The 27162-nt window shown below is 43.7% G+C and overlaps 1 protein-coding gene across 4 annotated transcripts in view; it reads left to right on the top strand.

Moving 5' to 3' along the window:
- LOC121277321 (SH3 domain-binding protein 2-like) overlaps positions 1-27162 on the top strand; it is a 131369-nt gene that overhangs the window by 57591 nt on the left and 46616 nt on the right. For all 4 annotated transcript variants that reach the window (XM_041186645.1, XM_041186641.1, XM_041186642.1 and 1 more), the window contains one exon: positions 3430-3532. In XM_041186645.1, the coding sequence (XP_041042579.1) occupies positions 3430-3532 (103 nt within the window). The remainder of the gene's footprint in view (positions 1-3429; positions 3533-27162) is intronic.

The raw sequence follows: 27162 nt of genomic DNA, 5'->3' as shown, positions 1-27162 counted from the left end.
ACGTCCTCTAGCCTCTCCCTTCCACCCCACCCTCACACACCTCCCCCAACACTTTTCCCACCAGCTCTCTGAAACTTTTTGGGATGATTTATCATGCTGAAAGTATTTTAAGAAATTTAAGTTGTTGTCATTTGTACATGTTCTGGAATATATTTAGAGAATTCAGTAAATACAATGGCTGACCCAGAAGGAAAAAACAGTAAAAACTAGGAAATAAAAATACTAGTCTGAACTAGTCTTGTATACCTTAAAATGGAACACCAGTAAAAACTGGAAAATTAGAGTACTGGTCAAACTGTCTTTTCCTTCTGGGAGGGATAAATATTGGCCAGCACAAGGGAAGAACCTCCTGCTCTTCTTTGTAATAGTGGTCACGGGATCTATTACATTCCGCAGAGAAGACAGGCAGGAAGGCAGGAGTCTCGGTTCAATGTCTCAGCCAAATGTTAGATAATGTGACGGGAGGGGTCCGTGGTTCAATAAAATTATTTTCCACTTATCTGTGCAAATGATGTTTGATTGTAAATTATTTTTGGAAGATAAAATACCCACATCTGCCAGTCCTACCTACACTTCCTCTCCTGAGGGCTGGAGAACACAGTTCCACTGGTACTGGCAGGCTTGGCAGTCCCTCGCTACATGGCCAGTCTCCCTTAGTGTCAGCAGCAGATACTAGTAGCTTTCCCAAAAGATGTGGGGTTGTTTGGGTGGTGGTGGGGGTGGGGGGGGGGGTGCGCGCGCAGGGTAGTGGGGTACATTCCATCGGCCCTGGTGATTTATCCACCATGAAGAATGCCATACCTTCAGGACTTCCTCTCTCACTATGCTTATTGCATCTAATAATTACACTCCTCCTCTTTAACTAACTAGAAAGCCTGCATCATCCCTTCTTAGTAAAGACAGAGACAAATACTTATTGAGAACCCTGCCCACATCTTCTACATCAACTCACAAGTTACCATGTATTTCTCTGATAGACTCTACCTTTTCATAGAAACATGGAAAATAGGAGCAGGAGTAGGCCATTCGACCCTCGAGCCTGCTCCGCCTTTCATTATGATCATGGCTGATCATCTAACTCAATAGCCTGCTCCTGCTTTCTCCCCATATTCTTTGATCCCTTTCACTCCAAGAGCTATATCTAACTCCTTACATACAATGTTTTGGCCTCAACTACTTTCTGTGGTAATGAATTCCACAGGCTTACCACTCTCCTATTTCTATACTTGCTTGCATGTGGGACTGGAAGTAATCCTGAGATTACTGCTTTAGATGTCCTGCTTTTCAATCTCCTTCCTAGCTCCCTAAGGTCCTTTCAGGACCTCATCCCCTTTCCTACCTAAGTCATTGGTACCAATGTGGACCACGACTTCTGGCTGATCACCTTCCCCCAGAAGAATGTCCTGCAGCCAGTCCATGGCATCCTTGATCCTGGCACCAGGGAGGCAAAATACCATCCTGGAGTTACACCTATGGCCACAGAAACGCCTGTCTGATCCCCTAATTAACGAATCCCCTATTACTACTACTCTTCCCCTCCTGTACAGCACTGCTGCTTGTGGTGCCGCAAACTTGGCTCTGACTGCACTCCTCCGAGGAACCAATGCTTTCACAACTATCCACAGTGGAAAACCGATTGGTGAGCGGGACACCAGGGGACTCCTGCACTCTGTGCCTAATTTTCCTGGATTGCCTAGTAGTCACCCATTCCCTTTCTGCCTCCAGGTTCCTAAGCTGCGGTATGACTACCTCTCTGAACGTGCTTTCCACGTAGCTTTCAGCCTCACGGATGCGCCACAGTGACTCCAGCCACCGCTCGAGCTCTGGAACCCAGAGCTCAAGGTTCTTTGGCTGGTGACACTTCCTGCCCATTTGGTCATTTAGGACACTGGTAGTGTTCACAACTTCCCACAATATTCCAGGACATGCAATTCACGTGGCTGAGCTGCTCTGCCATGGCTTCAATTTATTTCCCTTGCGATAACTTTATTTTACTTTGGTTTCATTATGCAACTTTATTTTACCTGGCCTTGACTTAACTTTACTTCCCTATTGCTAGTGTTTCTTACTTAAATGTAAATAGCCCCTTCTTTTAAAAATAATGCGTTTTTCTAATTCTCAGCCACTTCTCAACTCCAAAACAGCAGTTTCTCACCAACCAATGAATATGTTTCTCCTGTGATATTTGATGCTAGGTGCTGCTGACTGCCTGGCTCGGAGTCCTCTTCTCACACCCTCCTCTAGCTGTTGCTGCCTGGCTCGGAGTCCTCTTCTCACACCCTCCTCCAGCTGTTGCTGCCTGGCTCGGAGTCCTCTTCTCACACCCTCCTCTAGCTGTTGCTAAGTGCCTGTCCCAGTGTCCTCCTCTCCCACTCTCCTCTTTGAAAGAGCCATCCAATTAGTCCCACTCCCCTACTGCAGAAAAAATTGAAACCCATAATAACCTCCTCAGTAAACTGGCTGGTACCTAATGGGGATCACAGGCCAAGACCCTAAAGACCTCTGCTCTTGCCATCACGTACTCAAATTCAGAATACTGCATGTCAGTATGGTACAATTTTGCCCACACCAAATTTGTCAACTCAACAATGTGCATCGTCACAGGTACTTATCAACAAACTCGCTTCTCCTGGCTCCCAGTCTGAGCAACATTTTCTCCCCCTTGTCCCCCACATCAGGAGGGTAATTGCAACAGGCAAGCTATTGGAGAAGATCTACTGCAACCCAAGCCTGCCCTTATTTAAACACGTCCTCAACCTACCAGTAGTACATTTTCCTTCATGTCACCCCATATGGTTAAACCCACATGCCAAGGCATAACATTGAGTACCTATGGAAAAAGGGAGTGGCAGGAGAAAATATCCACCAGAAACCACTCTCTCATCATAGACTCCACTGCCCGTCTACCTGGCTTTGATCTCCCACAGATCAGTGGGCACTTTGAACCCGTTTCCAGACTGGCCAAGGCCTCTGTGCAGCCACCCAACACTAGTGGGGTCACTAAGACCATCCAGGCTGCAGTTGTGGTGCCGTCCAAACAATGACTTACATTGTCAAGAAGTGTTTGCTGACTGAACTTGAACATGGGCTGAAAGAACTCCATCTAGCTACTGACAAGGCCATTGCTTGGCTCTGTGACAATGAACACACTAAATAATTAAATACTCCACTAATTTTTCCACACAGTCCTGCACGTTTTTCCTTTTCAGATATTTATTTAATTCCCTTTTGAAAGTTATTCTTGAATCTGCTCCACCACTCTTTCACGCCATGCATAATAAATATGTAGATGGATTAATGTTTATTGTTGATTCCTACTCTGATTTCTAAATTGATTTTTGTCTTCTCCATTCACTAGGCCGCCTAGCTTCCTTACTTCACCCCAAAGTTGTCTTTCCTGTCTAAAACTGATTTTATTTATGATTTCAGGGCCACTCCGATTTGTTATCATTCACAAGGGCTGCATTTACTACTTCAAATCCAGCACTGCGGCCAATCCACAGGGAGCTTTCTCCTTGAATGGTTATAACAGGTCAGTACCCAGCAACTACAGTACCTGTATCAGAACTTCCCCACTGTGGTCTAGGTGGGCGGGTGGTGGGGCCAGTGCGTCCATTTCTGCTGATTGATGCGTATTTTATCATGTCAATACTACTGCTATCCTGGTGATTTGTGATGTGGAGTGAGGCAACTCAATAAAACAGCTTCTGTGGGGATTGTGCATTGAGAACTTGTGAATTTGGTTCGAGAATGAATATGGACATGTGGATGCTCGCGAGATTTTGTGGCATTGGGAAGGGACCTGGAAATAACTTGGGAAGAACAGACTTAGAACCTATGGCTCCCAAAGCACTCCAGCACTGGGGATTTTCTGCACCTAATAGCTGGAGATTGATTGTTGTAATTAGTCAACAACCCCATTCTCGTTATATTGGGATGATAGATGGTGAACTGATAGAATTTTGTCTTTAAAATTTTGGAGATGGGATCAAAAGGCTGTTTGGCAGAGTCAAGAATCATCAAATCAGGTAATTAAAAATATGTTCACATTCCAATTGGCTGTGGGAAGGTGAGACACTGCCAGAATGGATGTCGTGGGTGACCAACTGTAGAGGGATGGTATGGTTGGAGGTAGTAGGCTGTCCAATTGCCTGGTTTCTGCAGGGCAGGGAGGGTTAAAGTTACACATTTAAAAAAAACAATATTGAGAAAGATCTTGCTTCTGCCACTCTATAAATATTACATGGTTTGGCAGCCTTGACTAGTTGTGTGTATCAACATGCATGTACAGAGTTCATTCATGTTGGGCAGTGTAACTTAGAGGCAATGTGACACATGTCTTGCACATTAAGTCCTATAGATAGGTGGCTTTGGACAAGTGGTGTGGCTGGATGTAAAGTAGAGTTTGGGCCCAAGTGGAATTTTGATGCCCTGAGATGAACTGGCTTTGCTGCTTCAAAATTAACAAAATATCACAGACACTTCTGAAAGCCTCCGCTATTAGCGGCTGCTCAGTGATGCTGCTCCCACTGTAGTAAAAAGGAAATGCTGGTTCTAAAGATAGCCTGTTCTAGAGAAGCAAGACTGTGGCTTCCCTTTGACACCTCATAGACACAGAAGGTACAGATCATATTCATCTCAGTGTGCCACTTTGTTCATTCAAGCTGCAGGGTTCTTTTTGTAGAGGTCAGGATGGTTCAGTTTAAGAACTTAAGAAAATAATTTCTGCTTTCCCCTTCTCCCCACCCCTCTGCAACTTTCTGCTCCCAAAATTGGCGACTGTTGCCAAGATATAGACCCAGGAGAGCTCTCTGGTATTAAGAATTAGTTGTTTTTGTATTAAAAGAAAGAGAGTTTAGACTTATACAATACCTTTCAGATTGTCTCAAAACCTTTTAACTCTAGTTAAGTATTTTTGAAGTGTAGTCACTATTGTAATGTAGGAAAGATGGCAGCCAATTTGCACATAATAAGCTCCCACAAACAGCTATGAATTAAATGACCAGATCCTCTATTTTAGATGATGGATGACAGATACATATTGGTCAGTAGATCGGGAGACGCCTCCCTTGTTCTTGTGGCCATAGGATCTATTATGCTCCCCTGAAAGGGCAAATGAGACGTTGGTGTAATGTCTCATCAAAAAGATAGCACCTGATAGTGCAGTACTCACTTGGTACTGCAATGAAGTGTCAGCCTGAATTTTGTGCTGAAGTGATTGGAGTGGGATCTGAATTCAGGCATGAGACTTGAATTGTAATGTGGCCCTTGTCAGTGGGCATCAATAAATTCAACTGGATTGGGTCACACGGATGTATACACGAACAAGTGCAGATGTGTGTGTGCGCATTCAAGCACCTGCAAATGCGCCAGCACACATCCCATCTGACCTGACGTTCTACCTTCTCCTGCTCTGTTTATACATTATGCAGTCGGCAGGGAAGTGATGAGTGAGTGACAATTCCAAATAATATTCCATTATAAACCATTTAAAAGATTCATGTAAACCTTGAGAGAAACCCATTAGGTTATCGGAGTCTTCGGCACAACTTGACAACAGAAGCAGTTTCTACAGTACATTGAGAGCTATTATTGATGCCTGTCTGTTCACATATCTTAAAATGAATTAGTATATAAAGCACAGACAAAAGCCATCCAGCCCAGTCAGTCCATATAATTTATATTTCACATGAGCTTCCTCTTGTACTTTCTCATCTACCTCTACCAGCATAACTCTCAATTCCAGTGCTTCCTAATTTTTTTCTCTAATTTTAGTACCTCAGACTTTGTGTGATCCAAAAGTGAAAATTTGAGGGTATGAGACCAGGCATGTGGGAGGCTTCAACTATTTAACTGGGGGAGGCTTTAGTTCTTGTCTGGGGCTGTAGGGGGAACAAGAATTGAGTTGAGGGAGTTGATGAAAAGGCATGTAACAGTATCCTGAATTATAAAGTAAAAGGACTCTTATTATGAATGTACTAGGATCCTGGTTATTAATGTCATAGGACACTGATTAAAGTAATAGGATTCACATTATTTATGTAATAGGTCATTGATTGATGAAAAAGTGTAGTATTATTAATGTATTTGGACTTTCATTGTAAATCTATTAGCATCCTGATTATTGATTCAACAATTTCCTGAATATTGAAGCAATAAGCAGCTGATTATTAAAGCATTGGAACCATGTAATTAATGTCATAGTATCCTAATTATTATGCAATATAGTACGATTGTTGATGCAACAGGCACCAGACTATTAATGTAATAGTATCCTGATTATTACTGTATTGGTATCCTGAATCTTAAAGTAATAGGACTCTGATTATTAATGAAATAGAACTCTGAGCATTGATGTAATAGGATCTTCATTATCGTTGCAATAGGATTCTGATTATTGAAGGAATAGGCTTTCTACAATCGATGTGGTGCCTCCAAGTGGCCGAAAGAAACAACAACTAAAAAGTGCAAAGGAAAATTGCAGAAAAGAGGAAGTATGAAGCAATTGGGCCTCAGAGAGCAGTCCATTAGGTCACGCCCATGCCCACCAAAAAAAATTGTAAGGATTTAAAGGGGCCTCGGAGCTGTCAGAAATTCTACACTTTTTCATCAGTTAATTACCCATTGCATCAATAATGTGAATCCTATTACTTTAATCAGAGTCCTAATTAATAACCAGGTACATTAGTACAGAGGCTTGTGCCAAAATTGGGAGAGCTGTCTCACAGACTAGTCAAGCAACAGCCTGACATACCCAGGGATTATTCTGTAAGTATGGCTATGTCCTGTTCCACCAGCAGAGGTGTTAGCATAGTGGTATACAGTCAGGAAGGAGTTGCCCTGGGAGTCCTCAACATTGACGCCGGCCCCCACGAAGTCTCATAACAAACATGAGCAAGGAAACCTGCAGATTACCATGTACTGCTCCCCCCACTCTCAGCTGATGAATCAGTGCTCCTCCAAGTTGAACACCACTTGGAGGAAGCACTGAGAGTGGCCAGGGCACAGAATGTACTCTGGGTGGGGGTAATTCAATGTCCATCACCAAGAGTGGTTCAGTAACACCACCACAGACCGCGCTGGCCGAGTCCTAAAGGACATAATTAGTCATATTAATAATAGTACATTATTAATGAGATTCCTATTACAGTCATAACCAGAGTCCTATTACTTTATAATTCAGGATACTGTTGCATGCCTTTTCTTCAACTCCCCCAAGCTCAACTTATATTTCCCCCACACCCCTGGGCAATCACAGAATGACAGAATCTTTACAGTGCAGGAAGAGGCCATTCAGCCCATTGAATCCGCACTGGCTCTCTGAAAGAGCTTTCTACCTAGTCCCACTCCCCTGCCTTATCCCCATTACCTTGCACATTCTTTCTTTTCAGAAGCCATCCAATTCCCTATTGAATACCTCGATCGAACCTGCCTCCACCATCCTCCCTGGAAGTTCGTTCCAGACTCCAACTACCCTTTGAGTGAAAAAAGTTTTCTTCACATCACTTTATTCCTTTTGTCAATTATTTTGAATCTATGCCCTCTAGTTCTTGATGCTCTCTTGAGTGGGGACAGTTTCTCACTATTTACCCTGTCCATATCCCTCAGGATCTTGACCACATCTATACAGTCTCCTCCCAGCCTTCTTTACTCTGAGGAAAACAGTCTCAACCCCTCCAATCTATCCTCAAAGCTACAGTTGGAATCAGGGATGGGAGGCGATGGGGTAGTCGTATGGTCACTGGATGGGTAATCCAGAGACCCAGGGTAATGCTCTGGGGACCCGGGTTCGATCCCACCATGGCAGATGGTGGAATTTGATTCTAATAAAAATCTGGAATTAAAAGTCTAATGATGACCATGAAACCATTGTTGATTGTTGTAAAAACCCATCTGGTTCACTGATGTCCTTTAGGGAAGGCAGTCTCTGTCATGTGACTCCGATCCACAGTGGTTGACTCTTAAATACCTCTGAAATGGCCTAACAACCCACTCAGCTTTATCAAGCCAATAAAAAGGAATGAAATGATACAGATCAACTGGCATTGACTGAGGCACCGGAAACAACAATGGCAAACTCAGCCCTGCAAAGTCCTCCTCACTAACATCTGGGGGCTTGTGCCAAAATTGGGAGAGCTTTCTCACAGACTAATCAAGCAACAGTCTGACATAGTTATACTCAAGGAATCATCCCTGGATATGTCCCTATCCACCAGCAGGACAGACACAGCAGAGGTGTCGGCACAGTGGTATACAGTCAGGAAGGAACTTTCCTGAGAGTCCTCAACATTGACTCCAGCCCCCACGAAGTCTCATAAGAAACCTGCAGATTACCATGTACTGTCCCTCCCTCAGCTGATGAATCAGTACTCCTCCATGTTGAACACCACTTGGAGGAAGCACTGAAGGTGGCAAGGGTACAGAATGTCCTCTGGGTGGGGGGATTTCAATGTCCATCATCAAGAGTGGCTTGGTAGCACCACCGCAGACCGAGCTGGCCTTGTCCTTAAGGACATAACTGCTAGACTGGGTCTGCGGCAGTTGGTGAGGGAACCAACAAGAGGGAAGAACATACTTGACCTCATCCTCCCTGACTTGCCTTCCACAGATATATCTGTCCATGACTGTATCGGTTGGAGAATGACCACTACACACTCCTTGTGGAGATGAAGTCCCATCTTCACATTGAGGATACACCCCATTGTGTTGTGTGGCACTACTACTGTGCTAAATGGGAAATATTTCAAATAGATCTAGCAACTCAAGACTGGGAATCCATGAGGTGCTGTGGGCCATCATCAGTAGCAGAATTGTACTCAGCCACAATCTGTAACTTCATGGCTGGGCATATCCCCCACTCTACCATTACCACCAAGCCAGAGGATCACCACTGGTTCAATGAAGAGGGCAGGAGGTATTCCAGAGACCCAGAGTAATGCTCTGGGGTTTGAACCCCACCATGGCAGATGGTGAAATTTGATTTCAATGAAAATCTGGAATTAAAAGTCTGATGATGACCAAGAAATCATTGTTGATTGTCGTAAAAACCCATCTGGTTCACTAATGTCCTTTAGGGAATGTCCTTACCTGCTCTGACCTGCATGTGACTCCAGACCCACAGCAATGTGACTGACTCTTTAATGCCCTCTGAACAAGGGCAATTAGGGATGGGCAATAAATGCTGGCTTAGCCAGTGATGCCCACATCCCATGAACGAATAAAAAAAAATGATGACTTCCTATTATCTACTCTAACTCTATCAAACTCTCCAAGTATTCTATCTACCTTGATACTACTCTCTGATATACCCTCCTTATCAGTTAATACTTCAATACTTCCCATTGCCAGTTCCACTCTTCTCCACTCTGAATTTCCCCTCAGGTTCCGATCCCCGTGCCAATCTATTTTAAACCATCGCTGATAGCACTCACAAACCTCCCTGTGAGGACTATAGTCCCAGTCCTTTTAAGGTGTAACTCGTCCTTCTTGTACAGGTCCCACCTGACCCAGAACTGGTCCCATTGCCTCAGGAATCTAAAATCCTCCCTCCAAGTCCACTTCTCCAGCCACATGTTGAACTGTGCAATCTTCCTGTTCTTATACCCACCAGCACGTGGCACTGGTTACTGCCCTTGAGGTCCTGACTTTTAATTCCCTTCCTAACTCCTTACAATCTGCTTTCAGGACCTCATCCCTTTTCTTGCCTATATCATTGATTCCAATGTAGACCACAATCTTTGGCTGTTCACCCTACCCCAAAAGAATGTATCACAGTATCTTTACAGTGCAGAAGGCGGGCATTTGGCCCATCAAATCTGCACTAGCTCTCTGAAAGAGCATTCCACCTAGTCCCACTCCTGTGCCTTATCCCCATAGCCTTGCACATTCTTTCTTTTCAAGTAGCAGCCCAATTCCCTTTTGAAGAGCTCAATCAAACCTGCCTCCACCATCCTTCCAGGAAGCTTGTTCCAGACACCAACCACCGTCTTGGTGAAAAATTTTTTCCTCACATTACATTTACTCCTTTTGCCAATTGTTTTGAATCTGTGCCCTCTAATTCTTGATGTTCTATTGAATGGCAACAATTTCTCACTATTTACCCTGTCCATACCCCTCAGGATCTTGAATACCTCTATCATGTCTCCTCTCAGCCTTCCTATCTCCAGGGAAAAGAGTCCAAACCTCCTCAATCTATCCTCATAGCTACAGTTCTTAATCCCTGGAATCATTCTTGTGAATATTCTCTGTACTCTCTCCAAAGCCTTCACATCCTTCCTCAAGTATGGCGCCCAGTACTCGAGATGAGGCCTAACCTAGTGTCTTATTCAAGTTCAACATGATCTCCTTACTCTTGTACTCAATGCCCTTATTAATAAAGCCTAAGATACTATATGCTTTATTAACTGCTCTCTCAACATGCCCTGCCATCTTCAATAACCTATGTAGGTACACACCAAGGTCCCTCTGTTCCTGCACCTCCTTTAGAGGCTCTCCCTTTATTTTAAACTGTCTCACCATATTTTTCCTGCCAAAATGAATCACCTCATAATTCTCTGCATTGAACTTCATCTGCCACTTTTCTGCCCAATCCACCAACATCTCTATGCCCTTTTAAAGTTCAAGACTATCCTCATCACAGCTGACAACATTTTCAATCTTCATATCATCTGCAAATTTTGAAATCGTTCCCTGCACATCACAGTCAAGGTCATTAATATATATCAGGGAGAGCAAGGGTCCCAACACTGACCCCTGGGGAACTCCACTACTAACCTTCCTCCAATCTGAAAAACAACCATTTATCCTCTCTGTTTCCTGTCACTAAGCCAATTTCTAATCCAAGTGCCTACTTTCCCTTTCATTCCATGACCTAGAATTTTTGCTCATAGGTATGTTGTGTGGCACTGTATAAAATGCCTTTTGAATATCCACATGCAGCACATCAACCGAATTTCCCTTATCAATCTTCTCTGTAAACTCCTCAAAACACTTCAGCAAGTTAGTCAAACATGATTTTCCCTTAATGAATCCATGCTGGCTTTCCTTAATTATCCTGCATTTATCTAAGTCACTATTGATTTTATCCCACACTATAGTTTCCAGAGGTTTTCCTACCACTGTGGTCAAACTGACTGATCTGTAGTTGCCAGCTTTATCCTTGCATCCCTTTTTGAACAAAGGTGTAACTTTCACAATTCCCCAGTCCTCTGGCACCTCCCCTGTGTCTCAAGACGACTGGAAAATTATCACTTATGCTTCTGCAGTTTTCACTCTCACTTCCCTCAGTATCCTTGGATGCATCTCCTCTGGTCCTGTAAACTCCTCAAGCTCCCTAACAGCCTTATCTGTTTTAAGAAAAGATAGCCTTTCCAATACCTCCTTCCTCTCGATTGTATACCAGTCCTCTCTCACCTTGGCCTAGGTAGCAAGTTCTTCCTTTGTAAAGACAGATGCAAAGTACTCATTCAACACCTCCGCCATTTCTCCAGCCTCCACATGCAAGTCCCCTTTTCTATCCCTAATCGGCTCTACTCTTACCACTCTTTTATTATTTACATCCTTATAGAAGACCTTGGGATTCCCTTTTATGTTCACTGCCAGCCTCTTTTCATCCTCTCTCCTTGCTTTTCTTATTAGTTTCTTCATTTCCTCTCTGGCCCTTCTATATTCAGCCTGATTCTCCATTGTATTTTCTACCTGTCATACATGCACTTCTTCCTTTTCATCTTTACCTTTATCTCTCTCGTCATCCAGGGCACTCTGAATTTATTTGTCCTACCTTTCCCCTTTAAGGGAGTATACCTTGACATTGCCTGCGATATGTTTTCTTTGAAGGTAGCCCATTGCTCAGCCACTTCCTTTTCTACCAATATTTGATTCCAACTCACTCAACTCAGATGCATTCTGATCCCATCGAAGTTGGTTTTCCCCCAATTAATTAAACCTACTCTGGATTATTCCATGTTCTTTTCCATGATTAACCTAAACCACAATGGTCTCTGTCCCCTGGAGTCTCTCCCACTGACATTTGATTTACTTGGGCCAACCCATTCCCCAGAACCAGGTCCGAAGCTGCATGTCCTGTCATTGGACTGCAAACTTACTGCTGCAGAAAATTACCTTGAACACATTCCAGGAACTCTCTTCCCTATTGTCCCTTTATACTATTCCTATCCCAGCCTATAGTTGGATCTTTGAAGTGCCTCATTATGATTACTGTATACTTCTTGCACCACTCCGTAATTTCTTTGCAAATTTGTTTCTCCACATCCATTCCACAAGTTGGTGGTCTATATACTACACCAATCAATGTTATTACATCTTTTTTGTTCCTTATCTCTAGCCAGAGAGATTCCGTCCTTGACCCCTCTGGAACATATTCTCTCTCCAGTACTGTAATGCCATCTTTAATCAATATTGCCACTCCCCCACCCCACCCCCCGCCTCTTTTCTTCCTTCCCTGTCCTTCCTATACTCCTTGTACCCAGGAATATCTAATGCCCAGTCCTGCCTTCCTTCAAGCCAGATTTCTGTTATCACAATAATATCATAATTCCATTTGTCAACCTGTGTCTGCAGTTCACCAATCTTATTAACCACACTCCATGTGTTCACATACATGCACATTAACCCTGATTTAGGTTTTTCTTTTACTTTCCCCATTATTCTGACCCCATCTAATGACTTAGTATTGCGTACTCTAATTCTATCAAACTCTATCAAACAAGTATTCTATCTCCCTTGATATTACTGTCTGAGATATCTTCTTTATCTGTTGATACTTCACTACTTCCCCCTGCCAGTTTTTCTCCTTTGCACTCTGAATTTCCCCTCAGGCTCCCATCCTCCTGCCAATCTAGTTGAAACCCTCCTCAACAACATGACTAAACCTCCCTGCAAGGAAATTAGCCTCATCCTCTTAAAGTGTAACCTGTCCTTCTTGTCCAGGTCCCACCTGCCCCAGAACCGATCCCAATGCCTCAGAAATCTAAAGCTCTCCCTCCTACTCCATTTCTCCAGCTAGGTGTTGAGCTGCTCAACTTTCCTATTACATTCACTAGCACATGGGAATAATTCTAAGATTACTGCTCTTGAGGTCCTGCTTTTTAATTCTCTTCCTAATTCTCTAGAATCTTCTCTCAACACCCCATCCTTTGTCCTACCTATGTCATTGGTCCCATTGGCTGTTCACCCTCCCCACAAAAGAATGCCCTGCAGCTGCTCTGTGATATCCTTGACCCTGGCACCGGGAAGGCAACAAACCATCCTCAAGTCACATCTACAGCTGCAGAAATGCCTGTCTGCTCCCTTAACTAAGGAATCCCTTACCAGTATAGTATTTCCACTCTTCCTACACATCTCTTGTGCAGCTGAGCCACCTGTAGTGCCACAAACTTGGCTTTTGCTACAGTCCTCTGAGGAACCATCTTGCTCACCAGTATCCAAAATGGAAAAACGGTTACAGAGCGAGATAGCCTCACGGGATTCCTGCACTACCTGCCTGTTTCTCTTAGATACTCTGGCGGTCACCCATTCCCTCTGTGCCTGTGTACTTCTTAGCTGCGGTGTGGCCACCTCTCTAAATGTGATATCCTTAGCCTTTCGGATGCACCACAGTGACTCTAGCCGCCACTTGAGTTCCGCAACCTGAGGCTCAAGTTTCTGCTGCTGGTGACATTACCTGCAGATGTAGTCATTGAGGGCACTTTGCCACATCCTGCAGGGTGCACATTCCAACGTACACTGACATACCTTAAACCTTATATAAAGTGTTTACTACAGTATGGTATAATATAATAACATCTGTCACTCATCAATCATCTCCTCTGAGCCAAGTCTGGAAAGGCCTATTTTTACCAATCAATCAACTTACAGGACTCCTGTGATGTCACTTATAGATTTTATCTGTAAACTCCTGGCTCTCTCTCTCTGTCTGCTGTTTTATAGGCTCTTTCTCAGAACTCCTGCTGCTTTATGGGCTCTCTTATTTTGTTTAGTTAGCTTAATTTAATTACTTCCTGAATTAACCTAGAATAATTCCTATGTATACTACACCTCTTTCCCTTGAGCACCGAATTCCCATGTGAACTTAATTCGTTACTCACGTAGTCTCTATCTCATCAAGCGTAATCACCTATCTCCTCACGCGGCCCTTACTGATTGTGCAGTTTGAAAAGCCTGTCTCTTTTATAGGCCTTCTGATGAATCACTAGCTAGTTTAGCTTCCTGCTACCAAGCACCAAGAACTAAAGCAACACCCTGCTCAACAGCTGAAGCCTCCCGTCTGCCACCTCTCATACCCCCTAAATTTTCATTGCTGCCTCAGAGTTCGTGACCCTAAAATCTCATATTACAACACCACTGGAGGTTCCAACCCTTCTCCCCTTGTATACTTATCTAGCTTCTGCTTAAATTAATTAATGCTATTCAACTAAATTACGGTCTGTGGTAGCGAGATCCACATTCTCGCCACTCTCCTGGTAAAGAAGTTTCTTCCAAATTCCCTATTTGATTTCTTAGTTACTATCTTATATTGATGATCTCTAGTTTTGGTCTTCCCTACAAGTGGAAACACTCAGATGTGTCTCCTCTATCAAAACCTTTCGTAATTTAAGAAGCATCTATTAGGTAAGCTTTCAGCTTTCTCTTTTCTAGAGAAGAGACTAGCTTGTTGATCCTTTGCCAATATGTATAACCTCACAGTTCTGGTATCATTCTTAGAAACCTTTTTTTGCACCATCACCTGTGCATCTACTTCCTTCTCAAAATATAGTGACCAGAACTATACACAGTACTCCAAGTGTGGTCTAACCAGGGCTCAATACAAATTCAGCATAACATACATCTCTGTTTTTCAAACCTAACCCTCTAGAAATAAATCCTACTGCTTGGTTTGCTTGTGATATGACTTTATTGAACTGTGTTGCAAGTTTCAGTAATTTTGTATATTTGTACTTTCAGAACATTTTGTTCCTTTACCCCATTTCGATTCTTACTTTCCAAACATTGTATGGTCTCCTTATTTTTGTCATTAAAATGTAACACCTCATATTTATCTGTGCTGAAATTCATTTGCTAATTATAATACCCATTTCTGACTCTCTGGTCAGCAGGATCTTGTATAGGATGTTTCCATTCAGTATTGGTGCTTGTGTTGAGCATTATGTTTCTATATCTTGAATAGTCAAATCAATGAATGTGCAAGAGTAAATTATGCTACTAATTTAGCTTCCTGCTACAGTGACTAATACCAAGAACTAAAGCTACCACCCCCCCCCCGCTCAACAGCTGAAGCCTCCCATCTGCCAGCTCTTGTACCCCCTTGGTATGTTACGCTAGAACTCCAACACTGGGATCCTGTAGTCTTAGCTCACTATGTCTGTAGTACTGTACTCTGAGAATTTCAAGCCTTCCATTGTATGTACAGTGACATCACCTACACCAGCTTCTTTCTCTGTTCCATCTCTCCACCTCCCCACCACTGTTCCACTTTCCTGAAAGCGTAGACTTGTGCAAGGGGTATCCGGTATCATGGGCACTAGGCAGCCTTATGCAATGCACAAGTTGCCAGTCATCACATGTGAGCATGGATGTTGGAAGCTCATATTGGAATTTTGGAACATGGAGTCTGCAGGGTTTCATAACCATGTAAAATTGTGTCCAGTTTCCTCCCTGAAGCTTAAAGTCAAAAATTCTTCCCTATATAACTGGCAAGCAATTTCACCATGAGAGTCATCATATCTCTTCTCAACTCTCAATCAGTTTTAGCTGGATAGTGATCAGGAGCAGGTTGATTGGGTTGCCATGCTGCTACTGACACCTTGACTCAAACAAGCTAACTGGGGGACAAAACCTAGGCTATAGGGTTCAGATATTTGCCAGTTGAAGTAGCTGAGCCATTGGTGGGAAGCTGGTCTTTATTTATTTAAGGACAACTGTCTCACTGTGCTATCTTGTACTCTTTAAGAACAGACTAACAGGGAGGCATAGTTCCTTTATAAAGTCTACTCCAATTGTCACTGGGCCAGAGAAATTTTACAAAGTAGTCAAGCCTTTGGAGAGCTCCTCAGCTGATGGTCTTTTCCCTAACGCTAATTAATGCTGACTAGCTGTCTGAGAGACACTTGCATTGTGACAGAGAAAGGCGCTTTTTAGCTTACCTACTGGTCAGTAAGTTGTTTTTGTACTTTTAAGAGGCTAGATTCGAAGCGGCTGAATTTCAAGGGATCCAAATCCATTGCCCCCACACCCATCCCAACCAGCTCTTCATTATAAATCTTCTCCAGACCCACAGCAATATTATATTGGGGAGATGGTGGTGGGGTTGTAATGTCACAAGACCAGCAATCCAAAGGCCAGGCTAATGCTCAGGGCAATAAAAACAGAAAATGCTGGAAAAACTCAGCAGGTCTAGCAGCATCAGTGGAGAGAGAAACAGTGTTAATGTTTTGAGTCCGTATGACCCTTCTTCAGATGGTCATGTGGACTCGAAACGTTAACTCTGTTTCTCTCTCACAGAATCACAGAATCTCACAGTGCAGAAGAGGCCCTTGAGCCCATCGAGTCTGCACCGACACGTGAGAAACACCTGACCTGCCTACCTGATCCCATTTACCATCACTTGGCCCACAGCCTTGAATGTTATGAATGTTATGACGTGTCAAGTGCTCATCCAGGTACTTTTTAGAGGATGTGAGGCAACCCGCCTCCACCACCCTCCCAGGCAGCGCATTCCAGACCGTCACCACCCTCTGGGTAAAAAAGTTTTTCCTCACATACCCCACTAAACCTCCTGCCCCTCACTTTGCACTTGTGTCCCCTCGTGACTGACCCTTCAACTAAGGGGAACAGCTGCTCCCTATCCACCCTGCCCACGCCCCTCATAGTCTTGTACGCCTCGATCAGGTGGCCCCTCAGTTTTCTCTGCTCCAACAAAAACAATCAAGTCTATCCAACCTCTCTTCATAACTTAAATGTTTAATCCCAGGCAACATCCTGGTAAATCTCCTCTGCACCTCCTCCAGTGCGATCACATCCTTCCTATATTGTGGTGACCAGAACTCCACAGATGCTATCAGACCTGCTGAGTTTCCCCAGCATTTTCTGTTTTTATTTCAGATTTCCAGCATCTGCAGTATTTTGCTTATATCTTAATGCTCAGGGCACATGGGTTCAGGGAAGGAAACCTGACATCCTTACCTGGCCTGGCCTACCTGTGACTGCAGGCTCACAGCAATGTGGTTGACTCTTAACTGCCCACAGTTCCAGGGCAATTAGGGATGGGCAACTAATGCTGGCCTTGCCAGTGATGCCCACATCCCATGAAAGAATATAAAAAATGTTCTCCTACATGACAGCACTGAAGTAAAGGGCAACTTATGTGGGGATGAAAGCTGAGACTGCTGAAGTGAACAAGGTTAGAGGATAGCTCAATAGAGAAGCAGTGGCAGACATTGTTTTTTTTTTATTCATTCATGGGACATGGGCTTCACTGGCTAGGCCAGGAGTTATTGCCCATCCCCTTGAGAAGGCGGTGGTGAGCTGCCTTCTTGAACCACTGCAGTCCATGAGGTGTAGGTACACCCACAGTGCTGTTAGGAAGGGAGTTCCAGAATTTTGACCCAGTGACATTGAAGGAATGGCGATATATTTCCAAGTCAGGATGGTGAGTGACTTGGAGGGAAACCTTGGAGGTGGTGTCCCCATCTTTTTGCTGCCCTCGTCCTCCTAGATGGTAGTGGGCATGGGTTTGGAAGGTGTTGTCGAAGGAGCCTTGGTGAATTCCTGCATTGCATCTTGTAGATGGTACACACTGCTGCTACTGTGCATCAGTGGTGGAGGGAGTGAATGTTTTTGGGTGTGGTGCCAATCAATCGGGCTGCTTTTTCCTGGACAGTGTCAAGCTTCTTGAGTGTTGTGGGAGCTGCACTCATCCAGGCAGGTGGGGAGACCCCACACTCCTTCATACTCCTGAATTATGCCTTGTAGATGGTGGACAGGCTTTGGGGAGTCAGGAGGTGAGTTACACATCGCATAGTCACTGTTGCTATATGGCTCCAGTGCCCACATTAAATGTGGTGACTCATTAGTGCTCCCTGAAGTGGCTGAGCAAGCCACACAGTGGTCAGGACAATTAGGGATGGATAATAAATGCTGACTTTGCCAGCCATGTCCAGACCTTGAGCCTGAATTGTAAAAAAAATCAGCCCTCCAATAGCATTTGATTTTTTCTAAGCTGACTTTCTGGGTTACCAACACACCAAGCCTGTTCAACAATCTCCAGGGATTCGAGGTAATTCCCTGGACTTTACTGCAAGCAAAACCTGGGAGAGAAATATATTCCAGCATTAATTTCATTTTCTTGGAACACTTTCAGTTGTTCCATTACAATTATCTTGCAGATGAGATGGGGGAGAGGGTGGTGGAGGGAGCAGTGCTTGATTGGGCAGGGGAGGGGGTTTATGGTTGGGGTGGGAGGTCATGAGGTCCCCAGCAATACATCCCACTGATGTTAACAGCCCTATCCAATGGCCAGAGTTGAAGATGGCGCCGCTTGATTTTGCATAAAATCTGACTTGATGATTTATAGATATAGTTCAGCCCTGCATTCATTGATGTAGTATCTTATCAATAGTTTCTTATATTTGAGTGGGAACATTGACAAAGGATAGCGTGAAGCTGCTCATAAATCTAACAATTATTAGATCACAAGGCTGACTGTGGTGTAGTTAGTGTGTTAAAACTATTCTACAGATATACTGTGTTATGCAAAATGTTGCACATGAGTATATGCTTTTGCTCCTCCAATTCTGGTGCCTTCAGCACCTTGGTTTTAACTGGAGCTGAAGGCACAGCCGCCAATGGTGCTGCGTAGATCCTAGGCTGTAGAATTTCCTCCCTAACCTCTCCCGTCTCTCTCTTTCACTTTCTTTCTTTAAGACACTCCTTAAAACCTACCCTCTTTGATCAAGCATTTTATCATCTGGCTTAATATCCCTTTATCTGGCTTGATGTCAAATTTTGTTTGATAAAGCTCCTGTGAAGCACTGTGGTATGTTTAACTACATTTAAGTAGCTATGTAAGTACAAGTTGTTGCTTTTACACTATAGGCATGTATTACATACAGACCATTTCAGCATCAAGAATTTCCCCGTCAGCACAGCACATGCAGCATTAACCCTCCTCTTACCCTGTCCCAACCATACAACTGAGATCCAACCCTAGAAGGACATCCCCTTACAAGGCCAATATGATGTTTGTCCATTTCACACAGCAGTCATACAACAGTTACCTTGAGTGATAATGCCAATTTAATAGCCATTAAGTATTGACTTTAGGTCTGTTTTATGCAGTTGACTCATGCTCACCAGAAATTACATTCAACTCTTTAAACTCCTTAAGACTGTGGCAGGCTATAAAGTGATTTAGACAGAAGTTTGGAAGGAAGATAAAAAGGGAAGACAATTGATAATTAGAAAAAAGTACTTTTTAATGTGAGGGGGAAAAGAACTAGTGTGTTCACCAGCTCCCATCAGAAGCAATATCATAGTGGTTATGTTACTGAACTAGTAATCCAGAGGTCTGGGTCTACGCGTTCAACTCCCACCAAGGCTGCAGTTAAATAAATCTGGAATAGAAGGCTAGTATCAAGAAAGGTTGCCCTATAAAAATGAACTATTGTAAAAACCCACCTCATTTACTAATATCCTTTAGAGAATATCTATCATTCTTACCTATGTGCAACTTCAGAACAAAGCAATGGGCATGTCTCTGAAATTGGCTTAGCAAAGCATGCAGTTCTCAGGTAAATGGCTCACCACCACTTTCTCAAGAATAATTAGAAACTCCCATATTCCAAGAATGGATTATAAAAAAATTTACCCCTAGCGGAATCGTCTGGAAATGTTAAACACTTGGGTTAAATTAAAACTGTGTGGGGTCAGGATGTTAGTAACATATAGCCTGTACAGGGACCTGCTCAACTGCAATTGACATTTGATCTTGAACAGTGTCAGAGGCAAGAAACCACACAAATCGCAGGGTCAGTCTTGATGCTCTGTCAAGCCATGCAGCCCTGAATGCAGAGGTTGAAATGTCGCAGGTGCTATGTTCAAACTTTGCAGTGATGCTTTGCACTAATGTTCACATCCTGTTTCTGTTTAAGTGGACACTGTACTTGCCCTTGAATAGTCACGGGTTCATAACCACACATACATGAAACATTCTCTGAAGTGCCAGTTTTCAATTCATGACCTATTTGTGAAACTAAGGCAGCCCAGTCTGCAGATTGCAAACCCATGCAAATCCACGAAGACAAATGCAGCAACACAGCTCTTTATCCAGAGAGTAGTGAGAACATGGAACTTGCTACTACAAGTAGTTGAGGTAAATAATACATGCATTAAAGGGAAAGCTAGATACACTTGAGGGGGAAAGGAATAGAAAGGCATGCTGATACGGTTAGATGAATTAGGAAGGGAGAAAGCCCATGTGGAGCATAAACATTAGCATCAACTTTGGTTGGGTCACACTTGGAGTGCAGTACGCAGTTATGGTCTTTACATTGTAAAAAGGATAGAGAGACACTGGAGAAGGCGCCAAAAAGACTTATTTGGAATGATACCAGGCTGAGAGGTTATACCTATCAGAAAAGGTTGAACAGGCTGAGGTTCCTTTCTTCATTTCCTTTTTTCATTCTTTCACAGGATATGGGCATTGCTGGCTAGGCCAGCATTTATTGCCGATGCCTAATTGCCCTTGAGAAGGTGGTGGTGAGCTGCCTTCTTGAACTGCTGCAGTCCATATGGTGTAGGTACACCCACAGTGCTGTTAGGGAGGGAGTTCCAGGATTTTGACCCAGCAACAGTGAAGGAACGGCAATATATTTCCAAGTCAGAATGGTGAGTGGCTTGGAGGGGAACATCCAGGTGGTGGTGTTCCCATGTGCCTGCTGCCCTTGTCCTTCTAGATGGTAATTGTTGTGGGTTTCGAAGGAGCCTTGGTGAGTTCCTGCAGTGCATCTTGTAGATGGTACACACTGCTGCCACTGTTCGTTGGTGATAGAGGGAGTGAATGTTTGTGGATGTGGTGCCAATCAAGTGGGCTGCTTTTTCCTGGATGGTGTCAACCTTCTTGAGTGTTGTTGGAGCCTCTGACCTGTGCCTTGCAGATGATGGACAGGCTTTGAGGAATCAGGAGGCGAGTTACTCACCGCAGGATTCCTAGCCTCTGACCTGCTCTTGTAGCCATAGTATTAATATGGCTAGTCAAGTTCAGCTTCTGGTCAATGGTAACTCCCAGGATGTTGATAGTGGGGGATATGATAGAAGGAAGTTCATTGATGAAGCAGCTGAAGATGGTTAGAACAGAGAAGACTGAAGAGGAACCAAATAGGGGTGTTTAAGATTATGAGAGGGTTTGTTAGGTTGAGCATAGAGAAGATGTCTCCATGTGAGGGAGATCAGATCCATGGGCCATAAATAAAAGATTGTCACCAATAAATCCAATAAGGAATTGAGAAGAAACTCCTCTATCCAGAGGATGATGAGAACTCGCTATCACAAGGTGTGGTTAAGGCAAATAGCATAGACGCATTTAAGGGAAAGCTAGATAAGCACGAGGGAGAAAGGAATAGAGGATATGCTGATGAGATTAGGTGATATGTGGAGCAGAAATGCCAGCATATTGGACCAAATGGCCGGTTTCTGTGTCTTAAAGTTCTCTGTAGTTCTATACAACAAAAATAAAATCTTCCCAGCAAATTTCAAGGCATACACATACTTTCAGCATTCAACTTCCTCTGGCCATCTACAACTGCGCCTATTTAGAGGACAACTCCTGCATTGCATGAGATCGTCAGACAGACCACAATTCTGGTAGAGATTCAGATGCAAAATCTAAATATGGTGACTACATACATTTCTGGGGCTTATACATACCAACTCCGCAAAGGTCATGTAGAACGCCTGTGAGTTGCAACTTTATGAGCAGTGTTCGATTGAGTAAAGCTATCAAGCTCTATCACTGATCCTGAATGTAATACATGGAAAAGGACAAACGTGGCAATTACGTGGGAACCAGAGAAGGCCATTAAGCCCCAGGAGCCTGTTCTAATTAACATAAGGACAATACTATCATGGAAATACTGCTCAGGGTCACTCCAATTAGGTCTGTAAAGAAAGACTGAACTTGTATTTATAAAGCATGTTGCATGGCCTCAGGATATCCCAAGCTCTTTACGCCAGTGAAGTACTTTTAAGAACATAAAGACATAAGAAATAGGCACAAGAGTAGACCTTTGAGCCTGCTCCGCCATCCAATCTGATCCATCTGATCTTCTTGTGTTTCAATTTCCACGTTCCCATCTAACCCCAATAACCTTTGACTCCCTTGCCTAACAGGAATCTACCAACCACTGCCTTAAAAATATTCAATGACCCCGCCTCCACCACCTTCCGAGGCAGGGAATTCCAAAGTCGCATAACCCTCTGAGAGAAAAAAATTCTCCTAGTCTGTCCTAAAAGGGCATCCCCTAATTTTAAAACAGTGCCCCCTAGTTCTGGACTCACCCGCAAGAGGAAACATCTTTTCCATGTCTACCTTGTCACAGAATCACATAGTGCAGAAGAGGCCCTTTGGCCCATTGAGTCTGCACCGAACGTCAGAAACACCTGACCTACCTACCTAATCCCATTTACCAGCACTTGGCCCATAGCCTTGAATGTTATGACATGCCAAGTGCTCACCCAGGTACTTTTTAAAGGACGTGAGGCAACCCACCTCTCCCACCCTACCCGGCAGCGCATTCCAGACCGTCAGCACCCTCTAGGTAAAAAAGCTTTTCCTCACATTCCCCCTAAACTTCCTGCCCCTCACCTTGAACTTGTGTCACTTCATGACTGACCTTTCAACTAAGAGGAGCAGCTGTTCCCTATCCACCCTGTCCATGCCCCTCATAATCTTGTACAACTTGATCAGGTCGCCTCTCAGTCTTCTCTGCTCCAACAAGAACAACCCAAGTCTATCCAACCTCTCTTTATATCTTAAATGTTTCATCCCAGGCAACATCCTGGTGAATCTCCTTTGCACCCTCTCCAATGCAATCACATCCTTCCTAGAATGTGATGACCAGAACTGCACACAGTACTCCAGCTCTGGCCTCACCAAGGTTCTATACAACTCCAACATGACCTCCCTACTTTTGTCATCTATGCCTCGATTGATAAAGGCAAGTGTCCCATAACACCCCACTAACGTGCCCCTCCGCCTTCAGAGATCTATGGACACACACGCCAAGGTCCCTTTGTTCCTCAGAATTTCCTAGTGCCATGCCATTCATTTGAATACTTCCTCATCAAATTACTCCTTCCAAAGTGTATTACTTCACACTTTTCAGGGTTAAATTCCATCTGCCACTTATCTGCCCATTTGATTTCTATATCTTCCTGTAGCCCAAGACACTCAACCTCACTGTTAACTAGCAGGCCAATCTTTGTGGCATCTGCAAACTTACTAATCCTACCCACCACATAGTCATCTATGTCGTTTATATAAATGACAAATAATAGTGGACCCAGCACAGATCCTTGTGGTATGTCACTGGACACTGGCTTCCAGTCGCTAAGGCGGCCTTCTGTCATCACCCTCTGTCTCCTACAACTAAGCCAATTTTGAATCCACCTTATCAAATTACCCTGTATCCCATGTGCAATTGCTTTCTTTATAAGTCTCCCATGTGGGACCTTGGTCAAAGGCTTTGCTGAAATCCATATAAACAACATCAACTGCACTACCCTCATCTATACACCTGGTCACCTCCTCAAAAAATTCAGTCAGATTTGTTAGGCATAACCTCCCTCTGACAAAGCCACGCTGACTATCCCTAATCAAACCATGACTCTCCAAGTGGAGATAGATTCTCTTCTTCAGAAATTTCTCCAATAGTTTCCCTACCACTGACGTGAGCTTCACTGGTCTGTAGTTCCCTGGCTTATCTCTACAACACTTCTTAAATAGCGGAACCACATTAGATGTTCTCCAGTCCTTTGGCACCTCCCCCGTGGCCAGAGAGGAATTTAAAATTTGGGTCAGAACCCCTGCGATCTCCTCCCTTGCCTCCCTCTGTAGTCTGGGACACAAATCATCCAGACCTGGAGGTTTGTCCACTTTTAAGCCTGTCAACACCTCCAATACCTTGTCACTCCCTATATCAATTTGCTCAAGAACCTCGCAGTGCCTCTCCCCGAGTTCCATACCTTCATCCTCATTCTCTTGGGTGAAGATGGATGTTAAGTATTTGTTCAACACTCTACCGATGTCCTCTGGTTCCACCCATAGATTGTCCCCTTGGTCCCTAATGGGCCCTACCTTTTCCCTGGTTATCCTCTTCTCATTGATATACTTGTAGAATATCTTGGGATTTTCCCTACTTTTACCAGTCAGAGCTTTCTCATATCCCCTCTTTGCTCTCCTAATTGCTTTCTTAAGCTCCACCCTGCACTTTTTGTATCCCACTAATGCCTCCACTGGTTTGCTCTCCTTGTACCTGCTAAAAGCCTATCTTTTCCTCCTCACTGTATCCTGAAAATCTCTGGTCATCCATGATTCTCTGGGCTTGTTACTCCTTCCTATCACCCTAGAGGGAACATGTTGAGCTTGTATGCTCCCCTTGTCCAGGCCTTTCAGGATCTTGTATACTTCAATCAAATCACCCCTCGCTCTTCTAAATTCCAGTGGAAACAAGCCCAGTCTGTCCAACCTTTCCTCTTAAGAGAATACACTCATTCCAGGTATCAATCTTGTAAAGCGCCTCCAATGCATTTCTATGCTTCCTTAAATAAGGAGACCAAAACTGTACTTAGTATTCGAGGTGTGGTATCACCAATGCCCTGTATAACTAAAGTATAACATCCTTACTTTTATGTTCAATCCCTCTCATAATAAAGGATAGCATTCCATTAGCCTTCTTAATTACTTGCTGTAATTAGCATACTAACTTTTTTGTGACTCGTACTAGAACACCTAGATCCTTCTACACCTCAGAATTATGCAGCCGTTCTCCACTTAAGTAGTACTCTGCTTTATTGTTCTTCCTGCCAAAGTGAACAACATCACATTTTCCCACATTAAACTCCATTTGCTAGATCTTTGCCCATTCACTCAACCTATCTATAGCCATCTGCAACCTCCTCACGTCCTCTTCACAACATACTTTCCTATCTATCTTTGTGTCATCTGCAAATTTAGCTACCATGTCTTCACTCCTTTCATCTAAGTCATTGAGGTAAATCATAAAAGATTGAGGCCCCAGTACAGACTCCTGTGGCACTCCACTCGTCACATCCTGCCAATCAGAAAAACACCTATTTATGTGCACACTCTGCTTTCTGCTAGCCAGCCAATCTTCTATTCATGCTAATATGTTACCCCCTACACCGTAATAATCTTTGATGTGGCACATTATCAAATGCCTTTTGGAAATGCATGTACAGTACGTTCACAGGCTCCTCTTTATCCACTGCAAAGAACTCCAATAAATTGGCTAAACATGATTTTCCTTTCACAGAACCATGCTGACTCTTCCCTATTGCCTTGAGCTCTTCTAAATGCCCAGCTATAACCTCCTTAATGATTGATTCCAATAGCTTCTCCACGGTACATCTCAAGCTAACTGGCTTTTGGTTTCCTAGTTTCTGCCTCCCTCCCTTCTTGAATAGAGGGATTATATTTGCTAATTTCCAATCTGATGGAACCTTTCTAGAATCTGAATGACTTGAAACGTTAACTTGTATTCCTCTCCGCAGATGCTGTCAACCTGTTTTTCCAGGTATTTTTGTTTTTGTTTTGGAAAATTAACACCAGCACATCGACTACTTCACTAGCCTTTTAATGCCGTAATATGTGGTCCATCGGGACCCGGGGACTTGCCAGCCTGCAGCTCCATTAACTTGCTCAGTACCTTTTCCCTAGTGATTTCAATTTCACCAAGTTCCTTTCTCCCATTCACTTCCTGATTTGCAGCTATTGCTGTAACGTTTTTTGTATCCTCTATAGTGAACACAGAAGCAAAAGATTTGTTTATTTCTTCTGCCATTTCCTTATTATCTACTCTTAACTCCCCACTGTCACTTTCTAGAGGACCAACACTCACTTTACTTACTCTTTTCCTTTTTAAATACCTGTAGAAACTCTTGCTACCCGTTTTTACATTTCTAGCTAGCTTCCTCTCATACTCAAGTTTCTTTCTCCTGATTAACCTTTTAGTTATTCTCTGCCGTTCTTTATATTCTGTCCAATCGTCTGTCCTGCCACTCATCTTTGTGGAGTTGTATGCTTTTTCCTTACGTTTGATGCTTTCCTTAGCATCTTTAGTTGAACACGGATGGTGGGTCCTCCCCTTAGAATTTTTCTTTATAGTAGGAATGTACTTATTCTGAATACTCTGAAATTTCTCCTTGACAGAGTGTGGTATCAAGGAGCCCAAGCAAAACTGGAGTCAATGGGAATCGGGGGGGAAAACGCTCCACTGGTTAGAGTCATACCTAGCACAAAGAAAGATGGTTGTGGCTGTTGGAGGTCAGTCATCTCAGCTCCAGGACATCACCGCAGGAGTTCCTCAGGGTAGTGTCCTCGGCCCAACCATCTTCAGCATCTTCATCAATGACCTTCCTTCCATCATAAGGTCAGAAGTGGGGATGTTCGCTGATGATTGCACAATGTTCAGCACCATTTGCAAGTCCTCAGATACTGAAGCAGTCCATGTCCAAATGCAGCAAGACCTGGACAATATCCAAGCTTGGGCTGACAAGTGGCAAGTAACATCCACGCCACACAAGTGTCACGCAATGACCATCTCCAACAAGAGAGAATCCAACCATCACCACTTGATGTTCAATGGCATTACCATCACTGAATCCCTCTCCTGGAATCAACATCCTGGGGGTTACCATTGATCAGAAACTGAGCTGGACTAGCCATATAAATACTGTGGCTACAAGAGCACGTCAGAGGCAAGGAATTGTGCGATGTGTAACTCACCTCCTGACTCCCCAAAGCCTGTCCACCATCTACAAGGAACAATTCAGGAGTATGAAGGAGTGTGGGGACTCCCCACTTGCCTGGATGAGTGCAGCTCCCACAACACTCAAGAAGCTTGACACCAT

This window comes from Carcharodon carcharias, chromosome 4 (assembly GCF_017639515.1).
Source record: "Carcharodon carcharias isolate sCarCar2 chromosome 4, sCarCar2.pri, whole genome shotgun sequence".
NCBI lineage: Eukaryota > Metazoa > Chordata > Chondrichthyes > Lamniformes > Lamnidae > Carcharodon > Carcharodon carcharias.
This window is presented reverse-complemented; position numbering and strand designations above follow the sequence as displayed.